The sequence below is a fragment of the Saccoglossus kowalevskii genome, chromosome 14 (assembly GCF_978046115.1).
Source record: "Saccoglossus kowalevskii chromosome 14, keSacKowa6.1, whole genome shotgun sequence".
Lineage (NCBI taxonomy): Eukaryota > Metazoa > Hemichordata > Enteropneusta > Harrimaniidae > Saccoglossus > Saccoglossus kowalevskii.
The window spans coordinates 13,346,811-13,362,262 of record NC_140654.1 but is presented as its reverse complement, the minus strand read 5'-3'; the positions used below and the strand labels follow the sequence as shown (position 1 = coordinate 13,362,262).

Below are 15,452 nucleotides of genomic sequence, written 5' to 3'. Positions count from 1 at the left end.
TTAATTAAACGATTCTACACAAGTACCCTGATTTTCAAAATATACAATAACATCGTTCATTTGTGTTGCCCCAATCCACCTTTCAATGGTTACCAATGTATGTGATTCTATTGGTCGGAACAAGTTTGGTTGATGCTTGATGTTGATGTTGAATTGACGAGGATAAAGATATTCATTGTAGATCACCATGCATGGTTCATACCTTTATCACCGACTACTTTGATTCTGTTGCATTTACATAATGATGTTCCAGAAATGAAATATTAGGTTCAGTCTGCCATAATTTGTTCCTGACATTAATGCATTTTTTTTTTTCATTCGTATCATGTTTTCGGTTTCATTTTACAGACTGGAGATTGTTTTCACTGTGCAGATTTCACTTGTATTAGATTTTCATTATACAATTACAATATTTTTTTTATTGAAATGCTTTTTGTTTAAATCTCTATATAGGATGAAATCTCTTGACGAGGACGCTATGAAGGCACAGATGGTGATAGCGAAGTCACAAGAAATTATTAAAAAAAGTAGTCAATCTAGTTTGAATAGTTTTGGTACTGGTAGAAAAACACCAGAACCCATGCTTGATGGCAAAAACTCAGGTAACTTAATTTACGAGTGTTAAGTCACATGACCTAAAATTCACGATTGTGACTCAGAGAGATATATGGCGATTGCCACATGTGGAGCAGGATATGCTCACTCTTTTCGAAACACCTGACATCACCTCTTGGTTTGTGCCTTGAGGTCCATGTATTTCTCTCACCGATTTGACAGTGTGTTGTTTGTTTTGTTTATGCGTCCCCTGTGTGTTCTCGGATTTGTAAATATTGCCTTTTGACATTGATTGTTTGAATTATAGTTGGGTATTGTTGCTTGGATTTTCACAGGCATTTGTCTATTTCGCATTGGTACATTTCAATTCGCAGGCATTTGTCTATTTCGCATTGGTACATTTCAATTCGCAGGCATTCGTCTATTTCGTATTGGTTAATTTCAGTTCGCAGGCATTTGTCTATTTCGCATTGGTACATTTCAAGTCGCAGGCATTCGTCTATTTTGCATTGGTTAATTTCAGTTTGCAGGCATTCGTCTATTTTGCATTGGTTAATTTCAGTTCGCAGGCATTCGTCTATTTCGCATCGGTTAATTTCAGTTTGTAGGCATTAGTCTATTTCGCATTGGTTAATTTCAGTTCGCAGGCATTCGTCTATTTCGCATTAGTTAATTTCAGTTCGCAGGCATTCGTCTATTTCGCATTGGTTAATTTTAGTTCGCAGGCATTCGCTATTTCGCATTGGTTAATTTCAGTTCGCAGGCATTCGTCTATTTCGCATTGGTTAATTTCAGTTTGCAGGCATTCGTCTATTTCGCATTGGTTAATTTCAGTTCGCCGGCATTTGTCTATTTCTCATTGGTACATTTCAGTTCGCAGACATTCGTCTATTTCGCATTGGTTAATTTCAGTTCGCAGGCATTCGTCTATTTCGCATTGGTTAATTTCAGTTCGCAGGCATTCGTCTTTTTCGCATTGGTTAATTTCAGTTTGCAGGCATTCGTCTATTTCGCATTGGTTAATTTCAGTTCGCATGCATTTGTCTACTGTGGAATACTTTATTTTCGCTGGAATTAATTTTCGCTGAAAAGGCTTTTTGGGCGTTTTGCTTGGAATTTATTTTCACTGATTTTTGATGAGTTTAATATGAAATATAGGAAAAAAAGTATATTCGCTGGATTTCAGTTCTCAGGCATTTGTCTATTTCTCATTGGTACATTTCAATTCACAGACATTCGTCTATTTTGCATTGGTTAATTTCAGTTCGCAGGCATTCATCTCTGGACATTGGTCTATTTATTTTTGGCTCTGTTGATGTCATAATGATTCGTGTGCCTGCCCACCGAGCCATAATGAGATTCAATTCTTCTAGTAAACTCAGATGCTCACCTGACACCAGAAATTTGATGATATTCTTTCAAAGTGTCCTAAAAGGTGTTCAATTATTTCAGACAAAGGCCAATATGTTTTCTTGAGTTTTACAGTTCTATGCTCAAAAGATAACAAATAATTGACCATTTTCCGTTCACTGCGAGAATCACGCGTTATGCGTGAAATCGAACGTAAAAACAGGACAAACAAAGGTCACAGCGTCGTAGTGGCGTCAAACATCGCGTGGGATTCAACAAACGCTTAATAATGTGCTGTCCACATTTGATGATAGGCAATTTCGATTAAGTGAGGGTATTCGGAAGCAATATTCCTCTGTCGAAGATCGGCCGGTCGATGTGAGCTACGAAATAAAGAAATTCGAGTTGAAAATCAAATCGTTCGATTTCTGCAGCAGATGTTCGACGCGCGTCTTTCATGCATCTCGCGAGATCTCGCAATTGTTCGGAAAATCACCTATTACAAATGTTCCTGGCTAGTTGGCATGTTGAACACAATTTTGTGGCAACTGAATATCTCGATGTGAACACAAAACTGTCAGTTCTGTGTGATCTTTCTGTCATTTGTGCTTGTAAAAACATCAGTGTCCTTGTTGTATTAAATAACATATTCTTCTGAGATAACCAGAGTATTTTTAATTAGAACCTGAAAATGTGACGTCCTTGGTGATAGTTTTGACGATTGAGAAAACAAGATTTCACTCGACAGACTCCTGAAGATCGAAAAGAAATTTTCACTACTCAAATTCTCGATTTACCCTGACCCAACATGTGATTTGATTGTGTATTCATAAATTATTTGATCAGACGACAATTTCTCTAACTTTGTTTAAAATTTTAAAAAGTAAAGAGTTTGGGATGCAGCGATGAAAGGTACAATTATGAAAATAAATAACTGACTTATTTTCCATCTCATTAGGTGATAAAAGAGACATGAAACTCGTAATAAATGCCAGAGACGGAGAAACAACGCGAAAAGAACGGTCAAAGGTCATTGACGAGAAAATAACACGAAAAACTGAAGAGTACATTGATGAGAAAACTGGACAACCGTCTATAAGAACAGTAGAAGTTGTTGAAACGACGATTGAGCACGAGGTACGAAGTACGTACCACCTCTAATTGTTATTCTACTAATAAGCAAGATAGTCAAATGATAATTTAACCAGATCGCAAGTCATGAAATTGGGACTACATCACCCAATCAAAAGTCCTAATAGTGACTTCATCACCCAATCACAAGTCCTGATAGTGACTTCATCACCCAATCACAAGACCTGATAGTGACTTCATCACCCAATCACAAGACGTGATAGTGACTTCATCACCTAATCATAAGACGTGATAGTGACTTCATCACCTAATCATAAGACGTGATAGTGACTTCATCACCCAATCACAAGCCCTGATAGTGACTTCATCACCCAATCACAAGTCATGATAGTGACTTCATCACCCAATCACAAGTCATGATAGTGACTTCATCACCCAATCACAAGTCCTGATAGTGACTTCATCACCCAATCACAAGTCCTGATAGTGACTTCATCACCCAATCACAAGTCCTGATAGTGACTTCATCACCCAATCACAAGTCCTGATAGTGACTTCATCACCCAATCACAAGTCATGATAGTGACTTCATCACCCAATCACAAGTCCTGATAGTGACTTCATCACCCAATCACAAGTCCTGATAGTGACTTCATCACCCAATCACAAGTCCTGATAGTGACTTCATCACCCAATCACAAGTCCTGATAGTGACTTCATCACCCAATCACAAGTCCTGATAGTGACTTCATCACCCAATCACAAGTCCTGATAGTGACTTCATCACCCAATCACAAGCCCTGATAGTGACTTCATCACCCAATCACAAGCCCTGATAGTGAGTTTTTTGTTTGTTCATTATCTATCAATTCAACAAATGGTCTTTTTTTCACCAGATGGAGACGACAAAACAGAAAATACTAGAAGTTCAACAAATAGAAGATAACAGTGACGGTGGTGGTGAGTTTTAATAGCTATTATTTTTAGAATGAGAGAGTTGTGCAACTATGTTTTGCATATTTTGGTTCCACAAAATCTATTTCTAAATTTCCCGCTGTAGGAGTTTCTTATAACGACAATGTCAGTATTCTTGGGGCGGACATCCAGGTATTTTAGGCAACCATCACAGATGAAAGCAAAAGCCGAAAAAATCTCAGAAAACAGTACATTGGGATAGTTGTTGAGACTCTCCTGAACAGTGTAACAAAATTACCCCCACATGTGCAACATAAATCTGGTTGCTCAGGGTTACCTCAAAGTTGAGTTAGTGCTGTTTTCTTGAATTTAGCTATTTTCGACGGCTTTTCAACCAGTGTTCCACAGCAGCTTGAGCAGAGCCCATGGAAATACATGGTACAGTGGTGCGCCTTTAAATAACATTAAATGTTCTGTGATGTATCTCCGTCTCTGAGAAGTGGGAATTGAAAACAACAGAATTCACTGTTCTGTGAAAATTTGCATTCATTCCAAAACTTCACTAACAGTCATCTTTGACCTGGCATTCCAACAATTTTCTTTATTTACATTACACACATAATCGCTATAGGGTGACCGTAAACCTTTGCACAGCGTAAAATGTTTTAAGCTGCCATCTCTCATTAAATTAGTACTACAAGTAGAAAAACGATGTATAATAATGAGGTTATCACAAGAACACGGCAAAGTCTGCACTTAAGCAGTGCAGGGTTAGTTCAATCCCCACTATGTGACAGTGGTTGCGATAACTGCAATGATTTTGTGAATACATTAGGTATTCTTGTCGAAACATTCACCTTTACCTTGCCCGAATCATAAATGAGGAAGGGTAAGGTATAGGAAAGGAAAGTTTCTGTCCGCCGTGTCTGTCGTCGGTTATGTTATCTCTGGCTTGTTAGTGCAATAAGTCAAAAAATATTTATTCAACTGTTTTTATTTTACTATATATTCTGATTTAATATAAATACTTGGCCAAGTTCAAAGTTTGTGTGTCTAGTTTTGCTTGTAGTAATAATCATTGTCATTAACTTTTTTCTATTTTTACATAAAAGCACTTTACCAATATTGTTGCATTTCTTTGTTTTTGTTGCAGGAAGTACCTGTTCTTCCTCCTTTGAAGACAAAGCATTAGAAATAAAAAACAATATTGTAAACAGTGACAGAAACCAGTATATTGATAAAAAGATGAAAAGCAAGACCTAGCCGGCCCATTTTTGTTACATTATTTATTAGTTTTAGGTAGCAATGTGTAGTTTGAGGGACAGTGGGTGGTTGGTCTGGTATCATGGTGTCTTATTACCTTGCCATTTGTTGGCAAAAGTTAATATGTAAATTATTTTTATGTGGTTATTAGTTTTAACTTATGTAACATGGAATGTGATTGGTGATTTCATTAGCCAATCACATTTGCTGTTTGGTTGACCACCAGTCATAGTTCATGTTTCATGTAGATAATATTTCATTTCATCACTAATTCTGTTCTAGTTACGTAACGAGTATTACTCGGACATTTTGGTAGTTTTTTAAAAAAAAAGTGTTTCTTGTACAAAGTATTGTAATGTTCTGAATAAAATGAAACGTCTCTGCTTTGCATCTGACCCATGACAAATCAGAAGCAAAAAGACTTGCCTTGAAGGATTAATTTGTAGTAAAACTTTTCTTGTGAAAACTATTTTGTACAGACTGGCAGTTCAACTTTAACTTTGACCTTTTTCCTTCTAGATAATGTATTTTGTTTTTAATTCTCTGTGATCAGTGGGTGAGAAGGTCATAGTTCAACAGTATTGTAATATTTGGAAAAGTGCTCATTTAGATTTTAATCAGTATTGTAATTTTTAAGATCCCTTTGTTGGATCGTAGTTTCAAGATCTAAAACACTATTATCATTTTTTATGGTATTTTAATTTGAATCCTTGTAATCACTCTAGTACAGTTATTAGTTTTTTACTGAACTGGACAAGTTGTCGAATCCACTATCTGTGAATTTTTTTAATTCATTCATTGCTATATTTGATGAATGTTGCAACTGTCTTTTTATTACTGCTTTCAGTGTCTGATGTTTGAAATTAATGCGTTCTAATGAAATTTTAACTATATTGAGTTTTAGTCTGAGGACGAGTGGGAAGATGTTACTGATACTGCTGGCAAATAAATCATGTTTGTAATATTTTATTTAAAAAAAAAAGAACAGTTTGCCATTTTTGTAAATCCATTTTATGATTGAAGCTATGTAATATCAAACTAGACAGGTGTACAGCATATTATATTATTATTGGTTGAGACCGATGTTGCATAAATTATTCAAATGACAATCGGCCAATTGTCACTGGTTGGTGAACAAGGCACCCTAAGTCAGCAAATGTTTTCCCCTTATATGTGGTTTTGAAATGTTAAAAGCTTTGAATTTTATAAATTTAAATAGAAGAGTTTTGTCAGCAGAGAAAGACTTAATTTTCTAAGGACTTTAAAACTGATAATCTTCTTTGGGATCAAGGGAGGGGGGGGGGCTGTTTCTAGGAAATGTGGAGGAATAGCTGACTTCCAGCCATGTTGTTCTGACTTGTCACTGGAAGTGAAATGGACAATACAATCCAAATCAAATTCAATATGAACAGAAATTTATATTTACTATCGGTACTTTGTCATTGTCTAATTTGAATTTTGTCTTTGTTGCTGAATGACATCTTTGTAATAACTGTCATCGCCATAAACTTGTTTGTTTTTTAAATTATGAAGATAATCATTTGCATTATACATGCAAATCCAGATTAGCCAATGACAATTATGCATGCTAATTTTATGCAAATAGTATTTATTTGTGTATATGTCATGTATGTTAATTTTATGCAAAATTTATTTTAAAAGAACATTCGAAACTAGGTCATGTGTTTGAGAATTTTTTTTTTTTTAAATGTTCATTTTTTTTAGCAATATGGGTCTCAACTCGCTCCTCTTTCCAAGTTTGGGCAACTTTTTATTGTATTTTAATGTAACAAAGGTTTCCAAATAACAGAGAATTTTATTAACTAATAACATTCTCCCCTCATACTTTGTTAAAAAACTGTATACTGAGTTATTTTCCACTTGTAATCCATGCCAAAATAATAATAATAAAAAAAAACTTTTTCTCATATTTTGTACATAGTTGTTACATGTTGTCTATTTTTGGTTCAAGTAAAGTATATGTGCAAGATACATGAATATTTCTATTCACAGTTTAACCCAAACCAAGAACTCAACTTGTCCTTGTCAGAGAGCATAGCATCAGCTTCTGAAAGTCCTCGGCATGGGTCATGTGATAGTTTGCGTCATCTGATCTTATTGGCGGACTGGTGGCCATTTTCATTTTTTTTTAAAACTTATTTCAAACATTTCTTGATGGGAACCATGTTCTATTTTGTATCAAAAATATGTCTACAATTAATTATTAGTAGTATCGATACTTAACATAATGATGTACAGTTACGTATCGTAAAATGATATTAAATGAAATTAATTTGCTGATACTCAATATACGGGAGAAACCAAAATCGTCATCCAAATCAGGAGGCAATTTGTGGGCGGCCTTACAGTTGAACAAGAATCTTGGCTTAAAGGAAAATGCAAATTCTTCCTGTAAAGTGAGGTGTTGCTAAGGATTATGGTCATATTTCATTAGCGATAGCTTTAATGTTATTCAAGAAAATTGTTTGGCTGTGTGAGATTTTGTAGGAAAACCTGTTTATCAACTTGTTTCTTAAAGATTTAAGCCATATTCAAGATGTTGGCCCCAGTATAGTAAATATCAATGAATTAATCTTATTGCATGCATACCAGCTGACTGTGCCACTATAGTAATTGTTATCTAGGTTAACAGAAAAGCAAAAAAACAATCTTTGTTGGATAATCAAATTTAATTTGGTGACTATAAATGATGTTACTTCCTTCTCCCAACCTCAGTAATCAGACACTATCTGTATATTTTCATTCGAATCAATATAGTCTAACAAGGCCTTCACTCGTTCCTCAAGAATATCAATAATTGTGTCAACTCCGTCTTCTCCACCGACTGCAATCCAGAACCAACGGTCAATAGTGAGTGAACGCTTCATCATTTCTCTAAACTTGCCAGATCTTAGAATATTTATAGAGTTCTCCGGAAATCTTAAAAAAAAAAAAAAAAAAATCACTGCAATATATGCCTGTCATATCTATGAATTTCTGTGGACTGGCTGTAAGACTAGAAATAACTTTGCATAAGGAACTTATTATATTTGCACGTCTTTCTTTGTTTTGTTTTTATGTGAATCATTTTATATACTCCTGTCCTGGATGTACGTAAAATATAACCCCATTTACTGCAGACATGACATGCATTTTGTTACCTTGCCCGTAACATCAAAGATTGAAGGGAAATGTATATTAAGGGGAAAATTTCTTTCCGGTGTTGTCGTCGTCGTTAATAATTGTTATTGTGTGCACAATAACTTTACTAATTCTATTCCAAACTTTATCAAACTTGGTCACCTTATTCATCAGTATAAAGTCTTCCTTGAGTATGAACGACAGATGTCCTGTATAGAAATATCATGCACAAATTGAAAAAATCTGATAATATATTTTGACAGTTTCTACTTGACTGATCACTGGTGATACACATTCAAAGGTCACTGATCTCAGTGGAAATATGCATTGTTGTATGTGTCCAATGAAGCAAATCATTTATCTTGTAATAATATCCTTGGTAATGTATCCCATACCATGGGAATACTATACTGGGTTTCAAAACCAACTCATTCTTTTTGCAGTTTGATACACATTTGCAAACCTATTTATAAAATATTTACAGAAAACAAGATGTCAGAAAATCAATATAAGCACTCTTATGAATTGGGTGCCAAACTTTTATCAAGATCTGAAGCTAATAGAAATTTTGTTTAGTTCAAAGTTATCAAATGAAAAACTTGTTTGTATTCAAAATTAATTTTGACAATGCATATTCATACTGAAACATACAATGATAAAGGGAATAATATTATATAACAAAGGGCAAGGTCACCAAAGTTCAACTATGTTTTATTTAATTCATACCTCTTGATGCCAGAATTCCTGACACCAAATAAACAAATGATTCGTATTTGGTATGATAAATTTCTGCTTTATTAAAATTATGTACATTTCCAAATGTTTCGAATCAAGAAAGTAATTTAGATTCATTATTAGGAATTTGAAATAATCACCAAAATGCGACTTTTTAGATTAAAAGGTGATCTCATCCAACTGGCATCTTTAAATACAGCCATTATATGGTAAGATGTGTTGATTGGAAATCAAGGGCGAACAACATCTGAAATCAAAAATTGGCGACTGAAAAGAAGACACAATATCATCTCGCTCATTGTCGTGGCCGAAATCAAACATAGTGGGGGAGTTTTATGCATCGATCAATCACACCCTGATAATTCTCATCATCGTAATTTGTTGTCACACTTGGATTACGACTGTTTCATCCTTATGGTATGTGCAGGAAAGGTCGGATATGAAGTAGAAGGTTTCCTTTGATGTGCCCACTGGGGAAAATTTCAATTAACTGTTACTGAACTTCGAGTTCGAGAAACGTAAAACGGAAGGGCGGTTGTCGTCGCGCCACGCATGCGCGAGATATATAAATTCTCATATAAACAAAGATGGCGACTTTGACTGTTGCGCAGAACAACGAGTACAAACTGAGACGTTACTAAGCTTTAACTGGGCGTGTTTTAGGTGATTGAAAGGTATCGAGGGAGTCTTTAGTGTAATTAGTGTAAGTCGCGTCCAGGTCAAACTTCATACTTGTGATTTCCATTAGAAGAGCGCATTGGATTGTGGGAAAATCAACAAAATGTCGCACATGCGCAGCGCGACGACCACCGCCCTTTAAGCAAAGCAACAAATTTATGTTGCCCTTAACTCGAAATTTGTGTAAGTCGATATTTTCGTAACTGTATGTACGTAACTCTGTGTCCGTAACTCTATGTAGGTAACTCTATGTCCGTAACTCTATGTACAGTACGTAACTCTATGTTGGTAACTCTATGTATTAACTCTATGTCCGCAACTATATGTCCGTAACTCTTTGTCCGTAACTCTATGTTGGTATCTCTATGTACGTAACTCTATGTTGGTATCTCTGTGTATGTAACTCTATGTCCGTAACTCTAGGTACAGTACGTAACTCTATGTTGGTATCTCTATGTACGTAACTCTATGTACGTAACTGTATGTTCGTAACTCTGTGTACGTAACTCTGTGTCCGTAACTCTATGTATGTAACTCTATGTACGTAACTCTATGTACGTAAGTCTATGTCCGTAACTCTATGTACAGTACGTAACTCTATGTTGGTAACTCTATGTATTAACTCTATGTCCGTAACTCCATGTACGTAACTCTATGTCCGTAACTCTATGTATGTAACTATATGTCCGTAACTCTATATACAGTACGTAACTCTATGTTGGTATCTCTATGTACGTAACTCTATGTACGTAACTATGTTCGTAACTCTATGTACGTAACTCTATGTACGTAAACCTATGTCCGTAACTCTATGTACGTAACTTTATATACGTAACTGTACGTAACGCTGTGTCCGTAACTCTATGTACAGTACGTAACTCTCTGTTGGTAACTCTATGTTGGTAACTCTATGTACGTAACTCTATGTCCGTAACTATGTGTACGTAACTCTATGTACGTAACTCTATGTCCGTAACACTATGTACGTAACTCTATGTACGTAATTCTATGTACGTAACTCTATGTACGTAACTTTATGTACGTAACTGTACGTAACTCTGTGTCCGTAACTCTATGTACAGTACGTAACTCTATGTTGGTAACTCTATGTTGGTAACTGTATGTCCGTAACTCTATGTACGTAACTCTATGTACGTAACTCTATGTCCGTAACTCTATGTCCGTAACTATGTGTCCGTAACTCTAGATCTATGCACGTAACTCTATGTCGTAAATCTATGTACGTAACTATATGTACGTAACTATATGTACGTAACTATGTTCGTAACCCTATGTACGTAACTCGAACAATTCAGGATCTAAGCTGTCTTTTTGGGGGTGCATTATGGAGCAACTGGGCGTGTGTCTACATACATCAGCGACGTGCACTTTAATACGTAGTTTCGAGTTCAAAACCTGTGTTCTATGTTAATATTACGTGCATGTAAATTAGATTTCCACCCTGGATCTTGTCACTGCAGGTGGACAGAATTGTTTCCAAGTACAATCGTGTGCAAAAATCATATGTTCTGCGTGTTGTTTGTTTCTAGGGTGCTCAGCCTAGTCTAGTAGACTGTGGTCGTCGCACTGCGCATGTGCGACATTTGTGTTGATAAACATCGATTTTCCCACAATCCAATGTGCTCTTCTAGAGGAAATCACAAGTATGAGATCTGGGCGCGAATTGCACTAATTACCGCCGGTGACTCTTTGGATACTTTCCAATCACCTAAAAAATACCGAATTAAAGTGTACACTTTAAAGCTTGGTAACGTTTGTACTCGTTGTTCTGCGCAACAATCAAAGTCGCTATCGTTGTTTATATGAGACCCATATATCTCGCGCATGCGTGGCACGACGACTACCGCCCTTTAATGCTAGTACATTAAAGGAGATTTCTTACTCTGTTATTCCTTTTAAATGTCTATAATTCAAATGGTCCCTACTTCGTTTGTGGTTGCCAGCATTGTCGATGAAGACTAATCTTGATACACTATATTTATGAACCATGATATGGACCAGGAACTGTTTGTTTATGTCATCACAACCGTCGTGCCTCCAATCGCAATTTTCACCTTCATCTCTGTCATATCCACAACAGTTTCTGTCTAATCGATCGTGAATCTGAAAATAGGAGTTATATTGACAAATAGATTGCAGAGTTGCATTATATGTCATTTCTGGTTTGACACAAATTTATGTTATTCCGGATAAATTAATTAAAGCGGGTCACCTGCGCACGCGCTCATGAGTAAACGCTTTGAAGCGGGGGGGAGTCGTCACCTACGCATGCGTCAGGTGGTCCTCGCGTGTCATTGTTTACAAACAAGCGTCTACCCATGAGTTTTTAGCGCGTGTTGTTATCATCGCTTGGGACTCAATTCCCGCGCGTGCGCAGGTGATGACCCTCCCGCTTTAAAGTACATGTATTTGTGTATTTGGTATGAGTGGAGCCAGAAATGTTACACGTCCGTCGGTTACAATATATCTGATACGTTGTTAAATGTTACCAACATGTTTTTAAAGGGTGACAGTCGTCGTGCCGCGTCCTGTTCGATATGGGACTCATAGCGACGTATACAACGCGTGTAAAATACATTGTTTATTTAAATGAAATTCGAACACGCGCTGCGCGACGACCACCGCGCTTTACATCATCAAGTTACCAAAGACTGCATCTCCAAATAAAATATTTCTTACCTGCAAAATAAAATCAAACATCGCCAGTTTACTCCACTCGATGTTCATAATCTTGGTTCGGCAATGATAATCACGCAACGTTTTTGTCTGTGAGTTACATTTATACCGCAACTCTCTCTGGTAGTCCGTCCAGCTTAAATCAAGCGAATTCTGATCAAACATGAACTCTCCGCCATGCTTGATATCAGGGTCCCACCAAATAACGGGTCGTGGCAACCCATCGCTGAAACGTGTGTCCATCGACAAGCCCGAACCTGGTTTGGCGGTGATAATGCGAGCCACTGCCGGCAATGCTCGTTTCAAGCCGATCACACGATCCAGGTGAAATGAAACAATCTCGAACCAGTCCCTCGTACTCTTCTGTATACCGCACTGGTCCGTGCATCTTTTAAACGACAATAGTCGGTCACTACCCGTGTTATTGAATACCAACAAACGCAGTCGTGGGTGATCTTTTTTCACAAAAGCATCAATGACATCATTTGTAGACAGCTTTTCCATGCAAATTATATCTGTACGACTAAACCACTCTGGATACTCATCTCCAAAACGAAGATCCTTATTTGCGAACTCATCAACGAGGATTTTGAATTCGCCCTCTGTAATCAAGTCCCACCAATTCACGGAATACGGTTGAGTTTCACTTAATCTGTACACACGACCTTTCTGTTGTTTTCCCCACCTTTCTTTATTATACTCATGTAAATTATCAATTTGTCTGGCGGTGTGATCGTTATTCACACCCGAGTCCAACAATTCCGCCCTAGAAGCGTGTTCTTCTGCATGGAGATTATTGTCTACTTTTCCAACGCCAAAAACTTCTCTACTTGTATCATTTTTTCTCTTGTATCCATGACCACCGCCATTCTCTTTCTTTCTGTGAATATCTTGATTTTGTTTCAGATTGTTTTGCCCACTTGGCAAATCAACATTCCGAATGAGGGTTATGCCAGGATTTCCTCTCGGATCAACCTGTTTTTTGAAAGCATTAGAACTATTTGTGATCTCATGCGATAATGATTCCTGATTGGTCATGTAAGAAGAGTTATCGACTAATGAAGGAATAATTGTATCATCATCAAATGCTCTGACGTCCAGCTGCTTTAGTGACGTGTGCTGCGAGTGTTCAGACTCACCCACAACACTCGGAACCATCGCATGCCCCCTTTTCATAATTGTGGCATTGCTACTGTTGGCTTGTCTGTTTCGTGTTAGCTTGTCCACCCTGTCAACTGCTGCGCGATTGTCACTGGTGCTGTGTTCGTACCCAGGTGCATCTGCAGCAATTCTGTTTGTGTGTCCAGCAATGTCAAATCCAACTTTCATAGTGTCATCCCTAAACTCGCCGTATCTGCCATTGAGGGCAATATCACTATTCTGACCAACCCCGATGTGCGTTATTTCTATTCCCTTATCAATGTTCAACACAGTGAACAGCAAAGGCACCAACATGGCGAATGCAACGAATAACATCCGTCTACGTAGATTTACCATCTTTCCTCAACATGTGTTTTCTAAAAAAAGAGAGAGAGAAACATGACTGAATTAGAAGAGTTGAACTAAATACAAAAGAAATGTTTATGAAAGTTGTGAAACGGTAGAAAAAATGAACACAGCTACTTAAAAAGGTTAAGACAGCTCTATATTCCGACAACTCTATATTCCGATACCCCTATATTCCGACAAACATATATCCCGACAAACCTATATTCCTACTACCATATACTCCGACAAACAAGACAGACAAGTTTATGACGTGAGTTGAGTCATACCATGCTTTATAAAACAATTGGTTCATTAAACTTCAAATTGGTCCGCCAAACTCAAAATATATAAAACCACTAGTTGCTATAAATAAAATTAAAACATTTTTGTTTCTAAGACAACAAGATCCCAATCGATAAGAGTTTAGTTTTCCAAGGGCAGCCACTTCTGAAAATATCATGAGAATCCATCTATCACTTTTTTATCCTGCAGACAGACAGACAGACAGACAAACAAACAAACAAACAAACAAACAAAACAACAGACGTATACCGGCAAAAACATATCTTCCTTGATGGTGGTACAGTAATTATAATATACTGTAAAGGTATTTTTAGTCACAGTTTTTACAGATAAGTAAAACCGCTAAATAAAATTCATGTGATAATATAAAATTATAACAATAAAACTTAGTGACGTTCGTGAATTCAAAACCCAGTCAGAAATTGCTCAAAACATCAAAATAGTAAAATTAAATTCCAGTGAAAATAAATGGTTTTACAATATAGCCTCGACTACTAGTATTTTATTTCTGTGATTAAAAAAAAAACTAATTGCTGCAAATTAATTCCAGGCTTTGTTTTGTGTAATTTTTCTAACAAACTGCCGAAACTGTTCATGGATATTTTGAAACACGTCAAATCCCGTCAAATTTTTGTTTGCACAAACTGTTCTACAAATTTTGTTTGGGTGTGAGTTTTTCAGGAATCATGTTTGCAATCACCACGTGACTGCACTTTTCTAAACATGTATCAGAAATCGTAGATCCTGGTGACCTGTACACTCGATTTATAGGTTATTACTGTGTTTTATTTTTATTTTTTTATAAAATCTTCGCTACAGTAAATTATATGAAGATTATACTTTTTCCTAAATTTATACAGTCATGTAAATTAATCCGAATGTTCTGATAGAATGCATTTTCAAAGTTTGCACTTCTCAGAAATGCCCGAGTGCTCAACAACCTATCCTCAGGAGCGGACATCCGGGCATTTTCACCGCCTGGCAACAATCACGGTGAAAACAAAGACCGAAAACTTTCAGAAACGGTACTTTGGGATGGTTGTTGAAACTCCCCTGAACAGTGTAACAAGAGAACATCTGCATGTGCAACATATATAAATTTGGTTGTTTAGGATTACTTCAAAATTGAGTTTGTGTTGCTTTCTCGAATTTAGCTATTTTCACAGTCTCTTCGCTGGACGTACCACAGCAGCGCGCGCAGATCACGTAGAAATACGTGGTACAGTGGTGCGCGT

At 36.6% G+C, this 15,452-nt stretch overlaps 2 protein-coding genes across 6 annotated transcripts in view; one reads left to right on the top strand and one right to left on the bottom strand.

Moving 5' to 3' along the window:
* The window catches only part of LOC100370729 (protein scribble homolog), a 111,501-nt gene extending 104,389 nt beyond the window's left edge, over positions 1 to 7,112 (top strand). For 4 of the 5 annotated variants that reach the window (XM_085507931.1, XM_085507933.1, XM_085507934.1 and 1 more), the window contains 4 exons: positions 454 to 602; positions 2,864 to 3,042; positions 3,894 to 3,957; positions 5,066 to 7,112. In XM_085507931.1, the coding sequence (XP_085364057.1) occupies positions 454 to 602; positions 2,864 to 3,042; positions 3,894 to 3,957; positions 5,066 to 5,175 (502 nt within the window). In that variant the 3' untranslated portion in view covers positions 5,176 to 7,112. Of the gene's footprint in view, positions 1 to 453; positions 603 to 2,863; positions 3,050 to 3,893; positions 3,958 to 5,065 lie in introns of all 5 variants that reach the window. The other variant, XM_085507932.1, reaches the window with a different exon arrangement.
* A 734-nt stretch (positions 7,113 to 7,846) lies between these two features.
* LOC100370575 (uncharacterized) lies at positions 7,847 to 13,923 on the bottom strand. Its single transcript, XM_002738929.3, has 3 exons — positions 12,430 to 13,923; positions 11,633 to 11,853; positions 7,847 to 8,115 (listed from the first exon to the last, which is right to left on the bottom strand). Exons 1-3 carry the CDS (start codon positions 13,921 to 13,923, stop codon positions 7,908 to 7,910), a joined length of 1,923 nt encoding a protein of 640 aa, XP_002738975.1. The 3' UTR covers positions 7,847 to 7,907.
* Positions 13,924 to 15,452: the final 1,529 nt, after the last annotated feature.